Genomic DNA, 25481 nt, shown 5'->3' with positions numbered 1-25481 from the left:
CGTGGCTCTCATCCAGGCTACCCCTTGAGTAGGAGCATTGCTTACAAGCAGCAGATGTGTGCGTATCTCCTTCAGTCTGAGCACCATATCTCCCCTGTTGTGAGTGGGTGATCACCTATCATGATTGAAATGGACACAAATACTCCACAAACTACAGTGCACTTTTTTTCCCCCCRGACTTTTTGACCCAATCACTAATCTAGGTCCACAGTACAGTCCCCAAACCAGTTGTTTTAGCAGAGCTAAAAGACTGGAAATAAAGTGTGGAAAATAAGTGAAAATATCTGTCGTTACTTTTTCTTATTTGCCTGACCATTCATTGTAGTTACTGCTTTCTCCACTCAGGTGCAGAGACTGGGGAGATGAGTTCTACTGGAAAGTTTTTGATGTTTAAGCATAATTTTATCCTTTACTGGAGTACAAGCCTACAACAAATTTAGAAGAAATCCTAATCCCCATTGTATTACTGTTCTAATTACAAAGAAGAAATTACTCTTTTTCTTATTTGTGATACTTACTCATTTCATTAATATTAAACTAATTCTGTTCAGGAAAAAAAGAAAGTATAAAAACCTGTAATGTCTTAAATAAAGTGTTGTCATTGGTAACATGAATTGGGCATGAACCTCAAAGAGAAAAAGAARGAACAGCTAGATTTGGGAGTGGGAAGAGATTGTGTTAGAAGAGACCAGGACACATCTAATATTGCACTTTCAGTGTGACACCACAAGGCAGTCTGTACCATGCAGCCAGACAACAAAACTGTTCTTAGGTTGGCCACATTCCGTGTTCTCAGTTCTCCAGACATGAACTGTTTGTTTGTTTTTTTTTTTTTTAATTACATGAGTTTTCTATAAAGAAGCATGTGGATATGCATAAGGATGCATATTGTGTAGGGGCTAGTTACTATAGAATAGGAAACTTTTCTGTAATTAAAAAAATTATAAAACTTTTTTGTAAAGAATTCTGTGATTCTGTGAAATTCCACTTTCACTATCCTCCAAATCATCCCTCTCCAAAACCCAAAATRTCAAAATTTAGAAATTCTAAAAAGGAGGAATTTGACAAGAGTTATGTTACACTCTGTTTGCTGTCTGTTGGTTAGGCTGCCTGGTAGAATTAAGCTTGTGAGGCTGAAGAAAAGCATTCATGGCAGAGGCAGGTGGCATTTGTATTAAGTGAATTTGTGGCTGTATTACATTATGGGARAGATAAACTGAAGATCACAGTTTGTGGAAGAGAGCAGAGAGATGATTAAAATATTATGGAAGCAAAATGATATAAAAATTTAAACTCTATCTAGAAGGAAGCATAAATGACAAGTTTAATTCTCCAAACTATTAGTAAGATTGCTTTTGTTGAAAAATGTCCACTGAGTTGTGAATGCCATCTTATTTCACACCATTCATGAAGAAAGGAACTGTCAAAGAGAGAAAAGGAGCTGACATTCAGATACTTCTTTTACTGTTTCAGTTTCACTTTTTTGCTGTATTAATGTTGTTAGCTACTTCCATAAAGTATTCGGAGATGCTRAAAAGGTTTTTCTCCTCATGAGTTTTCCCGAGGTGCCCCAGATGACAGCAAAGAAACTCTTGATGTTTGTTATTTTAAGAAGATTYCTACAAATGCAAATTCAAATAACAAGCAGATCTTGAAGGACATTAGCATTATAATTAATGGATATCRTACAAGTGAGCAATGACTGCATACATGTTTTTAGCTTGCAGCATTGAACAGTTTCAATCTATTCTATATATTTGCATATGATGCACTTCTTGGAGGAAGTGAATACAAGCTGTTTTTAAACAGATTATTTTTAAAGTTATGTGGCTAAATAGATAATCAGTATATCTCTGCTATCATCCCAAAAACTGAAACTTAACTGAAAGCAATAGAATAATTAGAAAATTGTGTCTGCACCTTAATTAAGGTAACTACTCTTACTGCAGCGGTATAAAGATTAGCATATTAATTTACCTAACCTTAACTAAAAATAGYATTTTCATCTCAAAATATAATGAGCAGAAGTCAGGAAAATATAATATAAATAAGAAAAGAATAGTACCAAGGGTGTGCATAGCAATTAGAAATCTCTAAAGGTTGCAAATGATCTTACCAAGAAAAGTAAGCTGCCTTTAGGGTAGCTGAATATGTTGCAGACATAGCAATTACAGCAATTATAGCTGTCTGACTTTTGTTTAGTTCTCTGATCCAAAACCCATTTCCTTAATAAGTGCATAGAACAAATCACAATTTCTGCATTTTGGTTTAAAAGTTTTCTTAAACTCAAACTCACAGAAATTTTGCTCTTGCTTCTGGTTATAATACCATTCATTCTTTATGCTGGAGTGACTTAAAAGGCAGTTTGTATCTTGACCAAGTCATCAGCAAGTAATATGAAAAAAATTGCCTTGCAGTCTTACTGATTTATGTAGCTTCACTGGTCATGTTGTTTTTATCTGATCAGCACAACTCTAAGACATGTTTTTCTGTTAGATTTGAATACAGAAGACATCTTTAGCTTCAAAAATATTAACTCTATCCCTTCAGCTACAGAAGGAATCTTATATTTTTACATGTTGTCTTCTTCTTGGAGTTTTTTTCCAACACTGCCACTCTTCTTATCAGTCTGATGTCACCTTCTTAGCAGTGCTTTATATTAGTTGTCTCTGTCACAGTAGYATTTCCTGTAGAGCATTGAGGAGTCTACCAATACAGTGTTGTCAGTGCTAAAGAACTTTTTCAGATTTTTATATATAAATACTTGTATGGCCAAAATTAATGGATAGTGATATTTCAATAAGTAGAATGTGAATAAAAGTTATACTATTCCTTTGAAAAGAAACTAAAGTATGTGAAAGAAGGACCATCTTGGCTAAACGATGAAGTCTTCATTAATCTAAAACATGAGGCAGAAGTACCTAGTGAACAGAATTGCGTTGCTGCTGAGGGTGGCCTCAGGAAGTATAGCATGAGTATGGAGAACCAGAAAGACCACTAAAAAAAATTCGCTCAGCAGGGGGACAGTAACAATAAGGATGAAAAGAAGTGGTTTTGACACACACTAGTGGTAACAGAGAGAGGCAGAGGAAAGGGTTTGTTCACTGGATGTTGAACATTATTGACAGATGATTGCAAGAAGGTCAAAATATTAAATGTTCTTTGGTATCAGCATTTACTTGTTGCAAACAGGTGATTGCTAACATTTATAAGTGTGAAATGGTCTTGAATAAAGTTAGAACAGGTAAGAAACCAAACAGGAGACTAGTTGTAGTTGAACGAGAATAGTTTTAAGTATATAAATTCTTTATAATTTATTTCAGTGTAAAGGTAAAAATACTTCAGGAGTCAGAAAACATGTGTCAACTGTGTCCTAGTTGCATTAGTCACAAGCTACAAAAGATGGCACTTCTGTTCTATATCCATTTACTGAGTGCAGAAATTTTCTAGATCAAATAAAGTAAAATAGACATTGTAAATTCTCTGTGGCTTAGAACACAATGAATATGGTTTCAGGAGTGAAAGCCATCTTTATATAGCTATGACTTCGTTTCGTTACTAGCTTTTCCAGTCAAGAACAGCTCAAAAGAAAATCTTTGYTTTATTGCAATATGCACTAATACCCACCTAATTACTGCTAAGACAGTTAGAAYGCATAGTAAAAGAATAATTCTGTATTTGATATATGAATTGCTGCYGTCATTCAGCGTTGGGATTATGTTTCCTTCCTGGGCGCTGCAATTATGCTCTTGCAATGGCCCAGTTCAGCTAAGGGTATTTCTTTATGAATAGGCATGATATCATTCAGATATTTAATTGCTTTGTTTGGTTCTGAATTCTGAAATAACACCCCGTTCAGATATTTGTGTTTATTATTATTTTAACTGTTGTTACAATAACATCAAGTTACGCAACCAGTTCATGTATAGTGACAAGTTAAGGTGGCAATATACAGCAATGTAACCACGTACAATTTTAGTAATTACACACCATCCATTTTCCTTGCAGCTGGAAATACACATTCAACATGTTGTAAATGGTAGTTTTTGAACTTTTGAACTCTTCTACTCATGTCATTGTCTCCACAAACCAATATACCTTTGCTGAAAAAATCGCTAGCTGGTCTTGACCTACTGTGTTGTACCTGTTGCCTGAGCATGTGTGTTCCATGTYTTTTTCTCTCAGGAAAATTAATGTCTATGTTTGACAACTAAAACTTTACTAGTCCAATGACAGAAAGTGGTGTTAAAAATTTTTGGAGGTTACATTTCTGTGAATAAGATAGTTATTTAATAATTTGTTCAGTTTGCTCCAGTAATTTGAGTGTCATAATGATGATTCTTCCTTTGATATTATGTTTTATTGTTGAAACTGTCCTTGAAGAGAAGATGAAGCATTGTGATATGAATTGCATAATATTTGCATTTATTAACTTACAAAATCCAATTTCCTTTGGTCTACAAGAACAACTGATATAGCAAAAATCTATAGTCTTGTCTAAACAATCTCTTCTCTTAAGAAATGCAGTTGGACAGTTAGTTGCTGTTCTGAAATATATTGAGACAGATGGACTTTCAGTAAAAGGTCTTTAAAAATGTTTCTTCAACATGATGTACAATATAACATATCTCACTCATGCAGAAATACATCACAATTAAATAGCTTTGAAATGTTTTACTTCTTTTTTGATTCTCTGTTTAAAAATGATCTTAAAAGATGATATTTAGCCGAATAGAATGCAGTGAAATTCAATAAGAGTTCATAGTTTTGTCATAGGAAAGCTTGAAAAGTGCATTAAAACAAAAATCATCCTTAAATTTACTTGCAGCATCTTCAGTGCTAGTCTTACTCTTGCTGAACTCTGGGAAGCTGATAGTTCATAAAACGTTGAGGAGAATTCTATTGGTTTTTAATTATTCAAAATCCTTCCTGATTAAGGCTTGCAAGGGGAGAAAAAATACCAAAAATTATTAGTATGTCAGTTTAACATTATTGTTGTCTGAATTGAAATAGTCCACTAATGCTTTTCGGTTTTAACAAACTTCTTAAAAAAAGTCTGAGTTTGAAAATTTTGTGGTTTCTTAAAAATCTGTACCTTGTTTCTTTTTGCTACTTTGACATATTGTGTCCCTTGGCCTGCCTTACAGCCGTGATCCTGCCCATTTCACAGTTCTTTGCAYTTGTAAATGGCCATCTTGCTCAGTATTTGGCTATTCCTTTTCCGAATTACCATGGAATACTTTAGAAAGTCCATATTTGTGAGTACTTTTACTTTAAAAATATTCTCATTTTATAATGACATAAAATTGAATTCTTAGTTTTGAGGTGAAATTGCAGATCAGCAGAAGGAATTGCATTCTTAGAGGGGAACTAGATTCCAGACTTTTCAAGCTTGTGGCCCAGTTGTGAAATTTGAAATGATTAATTACAAGGATGATTGGTGAATTTTCTGCAGAGCACTGAAAAAACAAAACTTTTATAGTTAATTGAGAGTTGCATACAAAAACATTTTTATTTAATTAGTATCAGATTTAGCAGTTATGTTAATACCTAGCTCATTATCACTTGACCCTGATGTTTCAGCAGCTATTTTATATTATGACAACCAGATGATTTAAGCAACATAGGTAATTTTTTTAGCTTAATTGCAAGCAGTATGTTGTCTGGTGCTGTCGAAATATTTTCATAAATACTACTATTCTTCTTCAGAGCTCCAAAGGAATGATTGTGTGTAATTCTTATAGACAAAATGTGAAATATGGGACAATACAACAAAGACTAGATGGTCCTATAATTTTATTTTTAAGCCACTTGAACTAAAGTAAATGGAAAGTGATGGAGCTGGGGGGAGGGAAGAGAAATGTTACTAGTAAAAACTAAAGAAAGGCTGTTTAACTTCATTGCCTCAGGTAAAGGCATTGGCAACTGGCAAATTTATTAAAGTTTGCCAGCAGAAATTCATTTAGACCTATATACTTTTGTATAAGTATTAAATGCACTTTAAAAATCACTAGCTACATTTCTTCAGGGCATTAGGTTCTTTCAAGAAAGTTAATTGCCTTATCTGTTATATATAATTGTGTAAAATGCTCCCTTTCTTCTACTCTTTTGYTGCCCATTTTGTTTTATAAAACACTGAGGCCAAATTGCAAACTGTAAAAGTTGTTATCCACCTAAGTGAGAAGTCCTGGAATAATGCAAACCTTGGCAAGCTCTGAACTCTTTATGGGCAAGGTCAGAAGCTTGCTGATAGATTGAGAGAGAAGGAGTAGAGCAGATCTGGCTGTAGTTTTCAGCAAACTGACTCTGATCCTGTTTCARCCAAGCTGGACTGGGAACCCCAGGCGGGCAAGCAGCAGAGTGCCTAAAGGAACAAGCCCCTCAAAACCTGTGAATAAGGGGAGGATTAATCAGATTTGACAAACATACCACATACAGAGCAAACTGATGGTGGGAATATAAAGTCTGTTACCAAGATTTTTTTTTTCCCAGCACCTTCTAGTGGTGTAGATCAAAACCTTAAATAGAACCAAAATTTCAGATATCTCAATGCTTAAATTGGATTTGCAGGAGTTATGGTTTACATTTCCCTTCCCAATGAAGACTGAGAAGGAAGGATGCCTAGAATGGGGARTATCTAGTAGCAAAATCTCTTAAGAAATAAGCAGAGGAATTTCATGAGAAAGTTGTCAGACTGAGGGAAATCTGGARACAAAGGCTGTAGATATCAAGATTCAAAGCAAGTCAGGGAAATCCATAATATCACAGACAGTGAAGCAGAAAGATCTGGGTAAAGATAGGATTTAATGTGTGCATCTTCTGCATAGGAAAATGGTCTCTTCTCAGGCAGGAATACATTACAATGCTGTTTGCAGTAACTGAAGATTCAAACCTGATGACAGAGTGAGGGAAAAAAAAAAAAAGAAGAAGAAGAAGAAGAAAAAGGAAAAGCCCTGCAGGTTGGAAAAGGTGTGAGGTTAATGATCACCATTCCCATGAGGAAGAGATGAACTGGTTATGAGTGACTCACTGCTATGTGTGTGGAAAAATTCTGTCTAGTGACTGGACCTAACATTATGGGAGATCTTCTGTCTCCAGAAGCTAAAACCTGAGGGATGCTGCCAAAGCCATCCAGCCAAATAAGCATTAACTCAGGCTGCTCATTCATGTGGTCATGACCGACTCTTTCGATGTGACTCTAAGTAGATCAAAAGTGACTGCAAGACTCTTGGGGGAAGGCTGAGGGGTCAGAAGCTGCTGTAATGTTCCACTCAGTCCTCCTGGTCRTATGGGAAAAATGTGTCCTGGCGACGAATGCACGTATGCACAAGCAGTGTCACCAAAGAGGGCTTTGGCTTCTTTGACAGTAGGATGAACTTGTAAGGAAAGCAGGGTGAAACTGAACTGTTTAGCCTAAAGAAAAGAATAATGTTTCAACTTTAGAGATGTTACATAGAGAGTAGGCAGTTTCGTCATTGTTTCTGTGATGGATTAGATGAGAAGTAATGGGCTTAAACTGCAACCAGAAAGAGTTTTTAATGCATTAGGAAAACTTCTGATGCCAAGTAGAGTGGTACCTGCTAGTAAATGACTAATAGGGCTACGAGACTGCCATTGTGAGAGGGCTTTCCAAATGGTTTGGGCAGACAGCTTTGACCTATTGAGTCCCTTTTCAGTCTTATATTTCTCCTCTTCTGTATRATTGTAGTGTTAACATATTCACTCCAGCATTTGTAACTGCTTGCAAGAGCAGGAGAATAAAGCAAACTATAGCAAACACTTGACCAAAGTTTATCCTCAGTTTCTTAGGGATTATACGAAACCTTCTGGACATAAATATATAATATATAATATATTATATATTTATTATATATTATAGTGCAAATGTTATAGTGTAATGAAATTGTAAATGAAAGGTAGAATTGAAATAGGTACTATCTTTGTTATTTAATTTCCTTGATAAAGCATGAAATCTGACATATTTTAAAGCAGGAGGGCTGTATATGATCAATTTTAAACTATTTTTGTGATCTGTTTTCTGCTAGAATGGTGTAGGGTTACTTATTCTGCAGTAATAAATGTGGTAGACAGAGACACTAAGACCTGCAGCCATCTAAACCCTAAAGACTATTCTGACTTGWATAATAATCATAATCATTTCTAGCTCACTTGATAAATAAGATCAATTTTCTCTTCAATAGTTTGTATATTCAAGCAGTTTTGATGGGATCTGTATGGTTAGATAAGAGTCACTATCCTGATTCTGTGAAGAAGATTGACCTAAAGCTTTTCTTGCACAGGTGATCTAMTTCTTCTTTGTCTTAGTCTCATTCTTCAGAGAAGTGCAGATACATTGCAGCTCTAGGATGTTGATTTGCTGGTAATTCATTCAACATGTAACAGCTTCTTTCACATTTTACATAGGATCCTAACTAAAATGTAATAACTCAAACATGCTAACTTCAACTAAYTGATGTAGTGAAGTTTGAAAGTTTAGGATGCCTTAGCGGAAATCGAATTGAGATTCCTAGTGCCAAACATTATCTTCCAACTATGGACTTGTTTTCCTGCAGTATCTTCTGTCAGTGGTGAGAGTTTTGAAGGTTTAGAGTTTTAAAGATTAGATAAAGGRATCTAGAACTATTTTATTTCAAATGAAATTCTGTGATACATTCAAAGGAAGACTGGATTGCTAGTTGCTAGGATACACTACATCTTGACTCTGGAATCTGTATATGTTTTCTCAGCAAGAAGTAAAATGAATTTGAATATCTGAAAACCATTTAGATTGATTTGTATAGCAAACTTTTTCTTCAGTGGATAATACAATTTCTCTAAATTGTTAAATTTAAATTGTGAAAGATTCTCAACAGGAATATATTTCACTACTTCATGAGTAGATGTTTTCCTGTAACCTGCTCTAACTTTTTAACTCTGAAGTTATATTTCCGAACTCTGAATATTGAAATGTATATCATCCTGTTTCTCACTTTTATTCTCATGTAGAAACCATAGTGAGAATGTTTCAGCCTGAAAAGATCTATTCAGAACAGATTCTGAAGCAGAGGTCATATTTATACTTATGCATTATTCAGTGTTGGATCTAACAGTTTGTCAGCAGACCTGACATGGGTGTATTACCAGGCTACTAACTCTTCTAGATTACAAGCATCTCTTCTACATRTATGTTCATATATTCTCTTTCTTACTTCACAGAACTTTATATAGAGTTCATTCAGGCTGAGTTCATTTGCAGTTCAGTGCATTGATTTTGAGAAAAATCTCAGGCATGAAAATACTAGAGATCAGGGCAGTGTTTGAAACCTCCCAATCTACCAAACCTTTGAATTGTTTAGCAGGTAAAAGCTGATAAGCGAGTAACAGAGAATGACTTTATCTCTAGCAGATCAGGAGGTAGGAATAGATTTTGAATTTTTGCTCCTATATTCTTTAGAACATGTTGGGAGATCCCTTGACAGATTTTAGATTATACGAATTTCCAGCTAGGTTCAAAACTACTGCAACTTGTAAGACCAGCAACAAGAAGTTCTAAATGCAGTCTGTAGGCAGTTATGCATATATTTGAATGTATTCACAAAAGTATGATATATTTCATGTAAATTATTTTTTATCTATTGTTACATGTTTCTTTCAAGTTTTCTCTTGATTCCCTGCTATTGTCAATGCACATACACTCTTGAATAACCAATTTTCACAACCTAACCACAATTTACCTCTCACGTTGTAAATTGCCACATGACTCCTGAGAATAGTGGAAAACTTCATGTGCAAAAAGGAATGAAATTAAGATTTGTACTGACCTGCTAAACAGGAATCTAGCAAGAACAGTAAATAAGACTAACTATAATTCCAACAGTTAATTTTTTTTACTCTTTTTTTACTCATACATTAACATAAGATTATCACAGGATGAATTTGTACTTTTTTCCAAATTACTCCAAATTATAATGATCTCTCTACCTGTTAGCAATCACCTTGTATCCCAATGGTGTGAGCTATTTTAGGGCTTTAATGTATGAGATAACATTAAAAACTACTTAATGAATTTACATTCTTGTCAAGSTATTATATTTTAATTAGCTTTTAATTAATGTAAATGAACAGTTATGAAATGCAAGCAACTGTTARAAAAGGCAACAAAGTCTAAATTGTTTAGGGAAATCTGGATATGTGGCCATTATAAATTAAAATATTAAAGGGTTCTTTTTTTAAYTGGAAAATTTCTGATAAGGAGACCAGCAAGATCATGAGAGGTACAGGCTGCAAGCAAAAGATAGACCAAATCATTTGCGAAACTAAGGGGTATCTGATTTGCTGTCCAAACCAACCAAGTACTAAGCAGGAGCTGGAGTCCACTCATTCCAAATGCTGCCCTTCAATCTTGGAGGTGCCCACATGTACTTTGAGGGAAAGATCTCTCTCTGTCGGGCACTCTGTCCTGGCAGCTAACACCTGTTATGCCATTGCTTGCTCCAGGGAACCAGTTGTGATACCTGAGACCTCCATCGTAGTCTTTCCCAGTATCTCCTTAGAATTGTGAGCCTCTAGTTGTCAATATAGTTCATCAGGAAGTACATTAAAGGCAAGCACGGGATGTAGAGAGTTTTCAAATTTATGATTGCTTCTATTTATTTATTTTTAATTCCGAAATCCTGAAATCAGTGTCCTTATCTCTAGGTCATACTTCCCTTAAGAATTCTTAGGGCTATATGTGCTCACTGAAAGGCACTTTTCCCTATCTTCTCGTGAGAGTCCTGTGATTACACTGGAATAGCAAATTTTGTTAAAATAAATAAGTAAAAAAGGTCAGACAAACCCCTAATAAATAACAGGTTTGAGATAATACTTCAGAATCCTCTTATGAGGACTCAAAGTAGCACTTGTAGTGATATTTGCTTAAAGAAGTCTGAAATAGCAGCTCTCAGAAGAGTGAACAGTTCTGGTCATTTTCAGCTGAATGTTAAAGTTTAAAATCTTGTTTTGATGAGCTTAATCAGATGCCTTCCAGAAGAGGACAATAAAAATAGGAATCAATTCCCATGAATTAGTATGGAGGAATATTCCACTGGCTTCCTGCTTCTGTAGCATTGAGACAATTAAGGAAAAAAAAAGGTTGTGATCGTTGTGTGCACTTTAAGATGAACCGTTGAGGAGTGATGTATTCCATGTTGTCTTTTTTCTTCTTCTGCAGATCAGGCACAGCCATCACTGTGAAAATAATACATCTAGATGAACATAACTGAATTTGGCCACGGTTCATTCTTTTCTTAGCATTACTTCATGTCATCTCCTTGACTGGTGCCATTCATGGCCATGATGTCCTAACATATTTGTCCAGGTGGATTTTTGAAATATAGCTAGTTATATATGTTCATACCCCCATCACAAATTAATTATGCTTCAAAACAGTCTTCTAAGGTAGCTTCTGCTAAATCTATTGCACTTTTCATCTCAGATCAACATCACCTGCCTATTTACTAGTCAGATGCAACATATTGCAGTCACCTTATTTTTGACCCTTTCCTCTTGCTCTCATGTTTAGGTGATCACAAAAATCCCACAACTACATTTTATATAGTATACTTAGAATTTTTGTCCTTAGTTATATTCCTGGGAGTTGTATCGGAATAAAATTTAACCCTTCAGCACCTGCTTCTCTAAAGATAAAGAAGAAGCAGTTCATAATTGCTGCAGATAATTGCTCAAATATCATAGTATTTCACATGTGGCTGTATGTTGGCTCTCAAGACATATTTTTAGTAATTTGTTTGGAATAGTAAAATCTCTTTGCCTTGACAAGGCTCTTTCATAGGTTAAGTTTTTCACAGTATTGACAGTAGTCCTTACTTAAATTATAAGAAAATCCATAATTGTGACAAGAATTTTAAAAGTATGTACTAACACTGACAAAAATTTATCTTACTGGATAAGATAAATTTCTACAAGTGTTATTTGGAAGGAAGTATCTGATATATGTAATAGAATCTAATGTTTATTCTTCTAGTAACTGAGTATATTTATTAATCCTTTTTTTTTTAATTCATTTTCCTAGATAAAAAAAATCAACAGAAATTTTCCCGTAAACCAGCAGGTAAGAAAAATAAACTTCTGGGAGGTTTCCTTTATAATTCTCGTTTCATCTGTATTTGAATTGCCTGTGCATTCTTCTAGCTGAAGAATTCTTCGTAGGTTTTCTTTATAGAGTTCCTTGCAGCCTCTAAAGAAGCAATTTTTCTTCTATACGTAAATGGGAACTGGGTATTTGATCAAAGTAAGATCATGCCTAATCTTTTCAAATTAACTAAGTTACATATATACATTGCCTTATGATTGCATCTTACCCACTTTAATATAAAAGAGGGAATGAGACTGTTATGCTTTAAAGATTTAATCATTCATCAATGTTCTTCTAATTATCTAAAAATGTACTAATTCTATTGTCTAAATTAAAGCACAAAAATGAGTATGTAGCTGTAGAGCAACTTTGCTAGTGAGGTATTTTGCAAGAAACCATCTCTGTGCAAGGAGTGCTACTCCCTTTACAAGGCATTGCAATGCCTTCCAGTAATGTGCCTACTGAACCAAAAGTTAGTTAAGCAGCTATGTTTTCATTGCTGAGTTTATCTTTTTGCTTTTATTACTGTAAAAAAAGATAGTAATATAAATAGTAGTTTCAGTATACCACTAGGCTAACATATTATTATTCACTGATCTCTACTGGTTTTGAACTCCCAGCACTTATTGTTAGTAGGGCATTTGGTTCCTTTTCATAATAGTTTCAGTGCAAAGCAAAAATCAGTTTCTTGGCCTGAGTAACTTTTTGGTCGTATAATTCCAAACGAATTACCATGGAACATTTCAAGGAAGTCAGCCAAAGAGTCAAACTGAGAAGAGAGAGGCAGATTAGAAAATAAGTTTTTACTATCTGTTAAATACTGGGAAAGGAAAAAGCTTTTTATTTGTATATCTGCTGAAATTTTAACAAATATTAATTTCAAAAACAGACTCCCTTTTGGGCTTACCTTGAATAATTGTGATAGTCCATGTTACTTAGTTACCTTGAATAGTTTTAGTGTTTGTATTTCAGGTTTTTTTAGAGGAAGCTGTGAAACGTTATTGAATTTAAATTGAATAAGAATGAAAAAGAGTCTGAAAAGAGTCAGAAAAGAGTGCACAGATATAAGGTTAATTTCTCTCCTCTGATATGCAGCAGGCATTAACATGATATGTATGGAAGGAGCAAGCATTTTTATTTGTTACATTAACTGATAATTATTTATCTGGATATAAATTATAGTCTTGAACACTTTTGTCATTTTGACCTGTATTTTCATAAAATACATTTTTGTCAGTGAGGGTGAATAGTTAGTTTTAACTTGTTTCTGCAAGCACATCATGAACTTGAACTCTGAAACTGATCTGATTGGGGTAGTCCAGATTTTTTTTTTTTTTTTTACAAATTTTACAATTTTATCTATGATGACTAGTCCAAGCTATAAACATATTATCTATTTATGATGAAAATGCCTCTATCTTATTGTATWTCATATAAAAAGTTATGCATCTTGCTCAGTATAAAAGCAGAAATACAACAAACTGACAGAGCTCCAACGTGGAAACATGTAGGCTCATAAACAGCTGTATTGCTACTAACAGAAGTTAGTAATTGTACATAAGAGTTTCTAAGTGCCTGTAAATTTAATATTTTTAAAGTTTAATGAAAAACTGTTTATTGAAAAAATATTGACTATTGTCAATTTCAGACATTGAATATTGTCAAAAATATTGAATTTTTAGGATACTGTATTTGATAAGTGTGGGTGGGAATGGCTTATGTGATCATGTAGCTTTTCAATTYTCTGTCAGTGACATTTCAAAGAATATTGTCCATTTCTTTCCTATATAACTAAAAGGTAGCTACATATTAAATAAAGACAGGTTTACCTTTTTGTTTAGATATACTCCTTTGCTAAATGTCTAGTTAATAAGCAGACTAATATCTTTCTCATATTTAGATATTGCTAATATCCTAAATGCATTTAAAGATCTTAATTTTTATGTCTATGTCTATCAAAGCAGAATTTTCTGTAGAATTTTCCGTTAGCATTGGCAACCTTGGAAATATAATCTGCTGTCTTCATCCTGTTATGCTTTAATAAATATATGTAATTATAATATATAATAATATATAATAATAATTAAAAAGAAATATTAAAGACTTTTTTCAATTACAATTGCTTATACATATTTATGTATAAGCAATTGTAATTGTATACATGTATACAATGTATACAATTGTATACATGTAATTGTATACATATAAGTATACATGTAACACATGTTTATACACATATATCCACATATATATGTGGATTTTTAATTAGCTTTTACAGGCAAAAGGGAGATGGGAGTTGTCAAACTACAGTCAAGGATCCAATCCTTGAATCCTTAGAATTCCTATGAGAGTGTATTCTTGATTTAGAGAAGAAAGTATCAATGGGGACAGACCAATGGCATTACAATGTGGAAACAAATGAACCTACATAGGTGAGGAAATTTCTATACCACTCACATTGTTAGTCAAGCATCTCAATGGTTGTAATGAAAAGATAAAAAAGTGATTAGAAGAGTTGTTGATTACACATAGTGTAGTAGCTTTAGTTTAAGGAAATATTGTGAAATTCCTTTTTTCTGAGATTTTATTAGAAAGATAGGATACATTTACTGGAAATTGACAGTTCAAGTATGAGAGTAGTGATAGAAGGTGAAAATTATATAGAAACCATGAGACTATTGGCAGTTCTGAGAATCATGTTAGTATGTGTAATAATGGTGGGAGAGCAATGCACAAAGAAGGATGGAAGAGGAMGACCCATATATGGTGTTTTCAAGGAAGGCTATAGGAGAAGAGAGGAATAAAATTTGTATGAGCTGACAAGGGTGAAAGGATCACTTAAGAATGGTAAAAAACTTGAAATTTGGCAACATTTTGAATTAAGCTGTATTTTCTCTGTGCATGGGCTACTTGTAGTACCATCTAATAGAATAATAGCAAATATCTGGAAAAAAATTGATACTGGAAACAAAATGCATAATCAATATTAAACATAATACTTACCATAACATAGACAAAATGTGCGTAATCCCAGAGGAAAAGGATAAGACCTTTTGGCAAAGATGCTAGAACAGAATATTTCAAGGTTGCAGCTTCTGTATTTGATCTGCTAAGATAGAGCAGGAAGAAAGCATGTTTCCCTTTTTGGAGCTCCTCACTGCTGTTTACTTGAGCACAGCAAATGTCAGCTCCTGAGAGAGTGATCATTAGGCAGATGAAGTCGAAAAGGCAATCCTGACTTCCCTGCTAGCTCTTTACGAACTCCAAGAGGACGTACTCTTCCTCTATAAAGTGTATTGTTTTACTGAGGACAAACACAGAAGACTCCTTTTCAACTCCTAATCTTTACTCAGTGGCCACCAGGAGTTTGCAAAGGGGGTGATCTCAGCCTAAAGTTTACTTGATAGCTTCTAGGGGAGTCCACATTAGAAAGGCCACACTTATAAAAACTGATCYTTCTCAAGATGAGAAACTAAATGTACTACTGCCAACTGCTTAGAGATTTTCCTATACCTTATAATTCACATTTACTATTTGTGATTTACTTGGATTTGGGTTTATTGACTGCCATGCCATGAGGAAGTACTGCTTAAATCTGCTTTAGATATGTGGTGCAATTCTAGATTTAGATTTAAATTTTAGTCTTACCTTGAGTTCACCGGCTTGTGTTCCAACATTTAGAAGTATGTTTGTTAAAGTGCAGCTGGAAAAGTCTTAACTTTCTGGTTGCACTTTTAACTTACTTTACTCAATCTACCAGCAGTAAAAAGCAAATTCAGTACCTGGTAAAAACAGTCAGTTGCCTTTCCATTTTATTAGATTATGGTTAGTTAACACAGATTTTCACAAATGGTAAAAATATCCTCGTGCTTCTATACTGCACGGAAAAAAATCAAATCAAAATAAGCAAAGAATCTCTACAGATCAGTCATAGTCTGTGATATAGCAGTATGTGATACTAGAAAATAACTAAGATTAATATAAATGAGGCAACTATTCATTATTTCTCAGTTTGATTGTGTAAGTGAAGTTATCACTATATTTTCTTCCAAGGTCTGAACATCCTGCTAAGGGAATATCTTTGTGTTTTAAGTAGATCGCTTCTGTAGTTGCTTCTAAACAGGCATCCAAACATACCGCTTAAACCTATAATTCTTTCATAAAATCCTGTTTCTAGAAGTTAGAGTAATCTAATCTGGCTGTATGTTAAACAGAGAAAGCAAAAATAGTATAACATGCAATGAGGCATATAAACACGGAAGATGCATGCATCTTCATGTAACCCTTAGTTTTGTCTTCTCAGGGTTATCAGATGCTTTGGGCATCATTTTCAAGAGAAGAACGTTTACTCCTCTAAACCCAATCTGAGAAGTCTTTCTTTTCCAAGGCAAGACAAGTATCCTGTATCCTAATACTAGGTGTCASTATCGATACTGTGTACAGTAATTTTTTTCCACAGTGAAAAACATGTACTTTACCAAAAGAAGGAGACTTTCTGCCCATCTCTCATAGGTTTTGCAAAATAATTTTCTATATTTTCTCTAATGCAGCCCTCCTAATGCAGTGACTCAAATTCATGCTGTTGTCACTGATTTTCTCAGCCCAAAACATTGTTCCTGCTCATTATCGCATTTCCCTCTTGGATCTGTAATTTTAATTCTCTTATGCTACTTCAACAGGGACTGTAAGTCATCTCAGCTTTCTCAATAAAGCACCTTCATCCCATGTCCGTTCAATCTCAACAAATTTGCTTCTAAATTCTAAGTGTCCTACCATCTCTGCAAGAAGCAAAACAGACTTTTTTTCTGAGAGACCGTAGTTGCTCAGTCACTTACTCAATGGAGAACTTTTCGYCTGAAGCAGAAATTGGAGTATCTTGGCAGAGCAATGTATTTTAAACTTTCTTTCCCTATACTGTGTCTCTCATCTCTATTTAGAATTCAGTATTTAGAATTAGACTCCTCATATTGTGCAGTTGAAGGTCATAAATACGCATGGAAATGTCCATTTTCCTTTACTTTTGATATGATTTAATAAAAATAACTAATGCCACTATATTAGATCAACTATGCAATATCACCTCTTATTTTGTCTTAATAGGCTGCCGTTGAACTTGATTAAAGCTATACAGCTAGAAGAGTCTCATTTAAAATCACTTTAAAAAATCAGCTGAGTAAATCTTTATTTAATAAAGCCTAACTTATAAATGCTGGATAAAGATGAATACGCACAAGTGCCACAATTGCTGTCTTGGCTGTCACTCAAGCCAATGTCCTTTGCTGCGTGTGTGTTGCATCTTAATTCCAGTTTTAAAGGTGAATGTAATTGCCCAGGTGGACTTATAGGAAAACATCTGTTGGAGTGATAAACATCTGTATGAAACACTTTGCATATAAAATTTTTTATTTTTGTTGAGTTAAAACCTCCAAGGTGACATAGCTATTGTGTTAACATTTTCTAAAATGAAATGATTAAACAGGATGTTCGACTGCAAGATGACATGACCTCAAGGGAAAACATGTCATTATTTTCGCAATACCTTCAGGAAAGTGTTTGTGTTCTCTCTGATTAGAGTTTTTGTTTCATTTTATTTTGATTTTGCATCACTGTAATTATTTTTCAGTTTGCCGTTACTGTAGTTCTTCAGAGCTGCTGTTTTACAGTTCTTGACTGACAGTTCTTGAACTTTCAGGTCCTATGCTACRTCTTCTCTATCACCATCTGTTGTCACAGTAAGGATTTGATCAGGTTTATTTTACAAATCTCTGGAATGAAACTTCTGTTGTTAAATGTTTATAGAAACACATAGGAGAAACTGAGTTCTTGCTGTTAAATTAAGCAGAAATGCACGATAAGGTGTACGTTATGCTGTGGTAATTCCCTGCATTGTACTGTCAGCCATCTATAGTACTTTGCATGGATTATTATGCTATTTAAATCACAAAAAGGCATATGCTGCTTATTAAAGAGCTTTCTTTAAAATAAAAGGCATGTAGATATACATAAATATTTTCTATTTTATAGATAGGAAGTATTTTTCATTGAGCAGTTACTTTAATAGTTTTAGATGAGAACCTCTTGGGGGAAAAAAAAAAGAAAGTGCTTCCTATGGCCAATAGGAGATTTTTCCTTCCTTGTAGTTCAGAGTAGCTTTTGAAGTTCAAGAAAGAATCAAGCTCTAAAAGGACAATGTACTCTATAGATTGTTAYAGAGTTTTTTGGTGGAGATTTTTTTGGTGGAGAAAACCTGCACATTGACATTTGAAAGGAAGGTCAGACTGCTGAAGATAGTTGGATACCTGATGAGCTAGAGAACATTCATGTTGTGAGTCACTTGATGAAGTTATTGGATGGCAATACCTACATCCTGGAGCTGCATGCCCTACAGCTCATGAGAGGATGGAAGCAATTTGGAGACCTGCTGGAAATTTAGATGACAGAAAAGATGGGTTAGATTAAGTTCTTACTTAAATCTCAAACTATAAGTATCAAGCTGTGTACCAAATCATTTCTACATCTCCAAGTTCAGTTTTGCCTCAAATATGGATTAATCCTCAGTTGATCTTACTTTTTTTCCAGCATTTAATTTCTCATACTTTGTCTAATTCTGACTTAACTATTTTTTTCTCTGAAATATTAACATCACTACTTGAAAATTGTTGTCAGTAGGAGTAAGTTTTGTCTGACTGAATTTAATGATCACATCCGTGTTAGATCTGAATTCAGATTTTTTGTCAGTACGGKGAAGATAGCATGCTATTTAGGCTAAAGGCCTAAATAGGGCAGGTGAATGAGGAGAGTCTAAATATCTTGCTCTGCTGTAGACATTCAAAATCAGGTCAAATAAATAAGGTTTCACATCTAGGGATTATTAAGTAGAATCCTAAATTATAAAGATAAACGGATTATGTTATTTATTGATTGTTTCTGGATGACAGGTTATTAGATTTTGTATATATTTTAGTGATATTTCAAGGGTAGATTAAAGAAAGGACTTAGGAATCAACAAGGAAGTGACACTGTGCCTAGGTRTTAGCTATTTGGCTCCTAAAGAACTGAGAAGCATTGGAATAGGATCCAAAACAGCCAGTGCTGAGCTACCTCAGGCAGTTTACAGGAACAAGTTTGAGAGCCCTTCTTGCTCTGGGGCTTGAGCTTTGGATTGAGCCAAGGCTACGTTCGTGTGAGGTACAAGGCTTTGAGTCCTCTCACAAAATCTCCATCTGAGAACTGAACAGGAGACCCTGCGCTAAAAAAAATAAATAAATGCACTTCACAAAAGAATTAATTAATGTTCATTCCTACTTTGGGGTGACAGTCATGACTGTAAAGCATTAATGCAAGAAGTGGAGAGCTTGATTTACTGCTTTCCAGATTAGGGAATTCAGTTCACATCTTTCACCTTCCATTAGTACCCCTCATACACTCCAGTCAGGTAGAGAATCAGGCACCTTTTCATCCCATATGTCTTGCATATCTTTCTGCATCGTGYCATAGCTTCAACAGGAGCTATATTAAACCCCAGCTTTTAGCTTGATGGTTAGGTTAGGAGATGAGAGATACAGGTTTGACACACTGAGTGCTGTAATTGCTAGGTGGCTATAAAAAGGGCATGCCCTTTAGCTGCAACTTTTTGAAAGACTAGGATCTTAGCCACATTTTRTAACAAGCCTGATCCTGCCCACATGTATTAGGCATTCTACTGAATCACACCTCCCATAGCAGATTTAGACAGAGGAATCATTACTTTCTGATTTGTCATAAAGCTTTAATGTGATGAATACTTGCAGTTCTGCCCAGAAGCATAATTCTATATATAGGATAAAGTCAGACAGTGAGAAACCAAATGAGTTTAAATAGCAGCTGAATAGATAGCTTTTCTACAAAATTTTATCTCTGTGTTCTGTTTATATACATGAGATGTGTTTAAATCCTCCGTTAATCTCTAAATATTTATTCTCATCTGATACTTTGCCRCTGAAGAATTTGGATATGCAATATAAATAGGGTAGTGAAAGGGATACCTGAAATTCATAAAATTAACAAAAGATTTATTGTTTTGGAATTGCATTTATGCTTTTTTGAGTCTGGCATCATTAGTAGCATYTTTTAAATCATGAAATTATGATTTCTTGTTCTAATAGAAGAGATATTTGCATCTTTTGTCATGTATTTTAGTTTTGGACAGGTTTTTTTAGCYTCTATTCAAACACTCCACCAAAGCAGAAGTAAAWTTTTCAGCAACCAAAAGCAATTTTCAGTGTCATGGAACTTGTTTAGAAATAGGTGCCTCAAATGATGTGTATGTGCTGYACCTCTCTACTCTCTTATAAAGTGATGAAAGTGGTAACAAACAGAAAAAGAGAAAATAAGAAAGGGAAAGAAATCAAGTAACAACAAAAGATTCAGGTCATCTTTTCTTTACAATTACACTTAGAAATATATAGGCATGAGGAAAACACTTTAAAGCTCACCTTAAATCAGGAATTATTAATATTTATAGCTTACTAGACAAGAATTTGTTCTGCCTTTGCACTTTGGAAGTTTCACTAGATGCTGATACTAGAAATAAAAACACTGTAACCGCTTATTTTGATGTCTCTTTTATTACATCAAGTGGGAGTTTAAAATTTCCCAAGAATAGCATTAATTTTAGCAGATTAGAGTGAAAGTGTTCAGTAAGCCAACACACACATTTTTCCTTGGGGAATTGTATCATCTAAATAAATTAATTGGAATCAATGAAGCATATACTTTAACTGAAGATCTTCTCTTGAAGGAGCACATGGGATGCTAAAAGCTTTAAAAAAGTTTTTTTTTAATTACGGTTTATGTGGGGAGAGGAGAGAGATATGAATGCAGGAGCATTTCATTGTTTTTCATTCAATTATTTTTTTTATCTACTCAGAAGGTCTGACTGTGCCTCTTATCATGGCGTATCTTGTGAAAGTAAAAACGGTTAATTTCTTAAACGTCTAAGAATAGAAATAAACTTCTGAGAGCAGTGGAACTCTGCTGGCCATAGACAGTCACWGATGTTTTCCTTTCAGTTCAGTAGTATACCATGGTACCAGTGATACAACTGCTACCTGAGTTTCAGGAAACAATTGATGTGTAAAACAGTACAAAGAAATCTGAGCGAATGGACAGGACTGCAGAGTCAGCTCAAAGGTTTTAGGTTGTATTCTAGGTTATATAGCCTCTCTAATGGCTGCATATATGAATGCCTTACCTGCCCCATCTGTAATATGGAGATAATGATGTTTAGAAAGTATTTATATTATAATGTATTTATGCCTTGATGTATGATCTTGTRTATTTTATTAAAGGCAAGATTACTGAAAAACTCCTTTATACTGCTTTAAGTGCATGTAGGAATGCAAGTTATACATGACTATAGTCTTTTCCATGCAAGCTTTTCTATTCTGTTTAGGAAGTCAATTAAATTACAAGTGCTTCGTACTTGGCTTTCTCATATGGCATGGTTTGCATTATGAAACTTTTCTGATGTTCATACTAACTTACAAAATTATATTATTGGCTTCTGGAGAGACTGCATGTAACAGATCATAGCTGCATATGAGCACCTGGTATTTATCACTTATATTCTGTTCTTAACTGACTTCACACCTTGTCTTCTCCTTCCTCCTCAGTCTCCATAGACTATCAGAGATCCTCACAAGTCATAATGTTTCTTTCCAATTAACAATAGTTAATAGTCAGATCTACCTTTTATGTCTCAATTTCTGCTTTTGAGCACTAGAAGAGTCCTACTGTCTCCAGACTAGAGTATCCTACCTGAAAGCAATCCATGGTTAAAATTCCTTTCTAGAGCATGTTATTGGGATGAAAATCTGTAGTGAGAAGTTTGATATGCTGCTGCATTGAAAATGAGGGTAGGTTTAAAATGGGTAAGTTTAGAAAATCCTAGATTACTACAGACTGATTATGAATATGCACGGTGACATTCAGTATGTAGCACCCTGTGCGCCATAGGAGAATATTGAGGCACCGTAATAAGAATAAAATAATGCTGAAGATGGTTTGCAAAGAAGAGTGTGTCATGCTTATTTTAAAATAGGTTCCAAGACAGACATGACTGCCTTARTCAGGCAACAATCACAAAATCATAGAATCATAGAATAATTTAGATTTGGATGAGATAATATAGGTCATTGTTGTGGTCAAAACCTCTGCTCAAAAAAAGGCCAACTTGATTCAGGTTGCTCAGGACCTTGACCAGTCGAGTTTTAAGTATCCTYGAGAATGAAGATTTCATAACATCTCTAGCTACTAAATTGACTACTAAAAGACATTCCAAGTGTGTTTGTATGTGATTTCTTGGCCATAATGCCACAAGATAAATGTGCTGAATAATTATCTTTCTGAAGACCTTGCAGAGTATATAGTGCAGGTTTCATTTTCAGAATATTAATTTATTTTTATAAAAAATTGATTCATTTATTTTTCAGGCTATTGTCATTATAATTTCCAATACTGAAGGCAGGTCCAAGGCAAAAGCAGTGATCAGTAATATTAGTCCTAGCAGTAATGAAAKACGAATATTCGTTAGGATAAAGTTTTTCAAATGCTGTAAGTTTTATGCATGCAAGTGCAATTTTTTAGAGGTAGTCTCCATGAGCCATTCAAAAACCATCTAACATCCTTTTAAAAGCCATAATATTGAAAACCCTGTGGCTTGCAAAATACTCTAATAGTATATATGGCTAAGAAACATGAAGGAAACAAAAGCAACCAGCTTGATTTGCTGATTTGCTGTATTTTTCCTAAGAGCATTCAGCTCATAGGATTGATATGCAGACTTGTTTGAAACAAAAAAAGAAATTCAAACAAGATATTGCCATAGCAAGTATAATTTATGATTCCACTTTGGAAGATTTTCTTTAAAATATTTTTCAGCTAATGATTTTTTAAAGTGTGATAAATTTAGTAATTGTCTAGAATTTTTGTTTAAACCAGGTTTACATTGAAAAAAAATCAAAATCTTTTTTGTTAGATATTGCTGAAGATAGAAATTAATAAAAGAAAAATTTCAATCACTTCTATTAATGTTTTGTCCTTAATTATAAACTACCAAGATTGTTATGAAAATATCTTGCTTTTCAGAAGTTTGTCTTCTTGTCTGCCTAATTGTGATAATTTATGTATAGATATCTGAAATACACTTTGTCTTAAAGAAATTTTAGAAGATAAGTGTTGTCTAATGTTTCTGATAAGAAAGCAACTACAATGTGGTTGTCCATATATGTAGAATTTACAGATTAGTTGCGATTTCTTATTATTATGTGATATGAATTGAAATATAAAATGTATGTGTACTGCACTGCTCATTTTTTTAGATCAAGAAGAATATTTATCATTTTCTATTTAGAAATTAAGTTTAATTAGAGTTATTGTCTAACCAGTGTAAACCAATGAATTAATCAGACCAAAGATTCTTTGGTATAATGATGACAAAAKTACCTTAGCAAGTAATTCGTTATTGCCTTGGACATTACATTTTTATACTGCCTGTTTATTTCTTTCTCATATTCTTTRTTAACATCAGTAGTCATGGCTCACCAGAGATACTGTGGTGTGCTGTATYGAATACTTCTTAATCTGTAGATTTTCATGTTCTATGTGAAATCTCTGTGGCTCTTAAGTGTTACTGAATAATCCCTGAAGAGACACGACTTCTGCATTATTCCATTTCCTCTTAGTAAACTTTGCTGCTCTGATTGCTGATTGGCGCTTGATGGAGATATTGATGGCCATAAAGGTTAATAAGAAAATTAAATAACTTTTTATATTTTGTTTAAAAAGAGAAATCTGTCCTCACTGATAGTTGTAAACAACTGCTGACTAAGCCATACCCAGCAGAGTAATGTAGCACTTGTCATCATGGTTCTCACTGATGACAGTTAGTAGTTAATCTTTGAAAGATTATTATATAAAGGCTTATTATATGAATTCAAATTGTCTGTAATAATAATTATTTCATTATATACACCTCTGAAAATATAAAACCTGAGTTTCAAAGGATGTTTGAGCTTGCTGTAGTAACAGAGGCCTCCTCTTGATGCTGTAAGGTCTGAGAAATTAGCTGCTTCCCTTATAACTTTATCATTTTTACTTCATAATAAAAAATTCACCTAACCAAGAACTGATCTTTTATAGACCTTCCCTCTCCTGGCTTCATAAAACAAAATCATGATGTTGGTTGGCTCAGAAAGGGAAAAAAAAAATCACTACTCTACTTCTTCAGTCATACTCTTCATTTAAAATAATTCACTAACTGACCATGTATTAGTAAAGCTGAAAACCAATGTATTTATGCAGAATAGTGATTCTTTGGTATTCTAATGTAATTTTTCCATAAGAAATTATTCCAGAGTTTAGAGTAAAATATTCACTGTTATAGTCACTGTTATATTAAAATATAACATTTACTCCTTCTCTGTGACTCAGATAGGGAGGAACAATTTCTCATGGTAGTTCCATGTTGCAAATGCTCACACTGGTACATGAATGAGTATTTTCTGTAAATCCTCAGATATCACACAAGTAGCAGCTACTTCTCTCTGCTGCTTTACATTAAACTGTATCTCCAGAAAAAGAATACACCAGTGTTGCGAACTCTCTGTACTAAAACCTTTTTTCTTCACATTTTGATARTTTTTTATATCAGTAAATAGGCTTATTTAGTTCTAAGACCTGTTACAATGCTTATTGAAGACTGGTATTTTCCCTTTTCATTTCTGAAAGCACTGCGACAGGAACAAACTAATAAAATCTCAGTAAGATCTCTTACTTTGTTTTTAAAAAATCAGTAAATACAGTGAAAAGTAAATAGATGATAAACCTTAAACCTTTCACCTAGCAAACCTTTCAGAGTACAAATAATTTAAAAAGAAAATCTTGCATTTCAATTGATTTCTAGACTTAAAAATTAAAACATAAATATATAGGTTGCATTTAAAATTATATTGCCAATTATATGTTCTGTTGGTTTGAGATTTGTTTTATTTTTCATTATTTAAACTTTTGTGAGATAGGCTTGAAAATAAAATTTCATCTTTYGATGACTTTGTCCTCTTTCAATTACAAGTATTGATTTCCTTTTCAAAAAAATGAACGAGCTGCTGAAAGGCAATGTAATTGTGTTCTAAATTCATGCAATTATTTTTGGAGATTTTATTCAATATTTTTTTTCTGAGAGTGTATAAGTAGTGATTGTGTTCTCTGAGAGCCCCGAGAAAGCCTAAAGAACGGTTTAAGCTTACAGAAGTCATCTTCTTTTCATGATTAGATACAGCAGAAAATAATGTTTTCTCACTATAAA

At 33.8% G+C, this 25481-nt stretch overlaps 1 protein-coding gene across 1 annotated transcript in view; it reads left to right on the top strand.

Annotated features, from left to right (window-relative positions):
• Positions 1–25481, top strand: part of SNTG1 (syntrophin gamma 1) — a 337973-nt gene that overhangs the window by 256054 nt on the left and 56438 nt on the right. The window contains exon 12 of the mRNA XM_085313521.1: positions 12074–12112. Coding sequence (XP_085169647.1) covers positions 12074–12112 — 39 coding nt within the window. The remainder of the gene's footprint in view (positions 1–12073; positions 12113–25481) is intronic.

This window comes from Rhea americana, unplaced genomic scaffold (genome assembly GCF_003343005.1).
Source record: "Rhea americana isolate MKP2758 unplaced genomic scaffold, rheAme1 scaffold_39, whole genome shotgun sequence".
In the NCBI taxonomy this organism is placed as follows: Eukaryota; Metazoa; Chordata; class Aves; order Rheiformes; family Rheidae; genus Rhea; species Rhea americana.
Note: the sequence above shows the minus strand (reverse complement) of the source record. Positions and strands in the feature narration are given on the sequence as shown.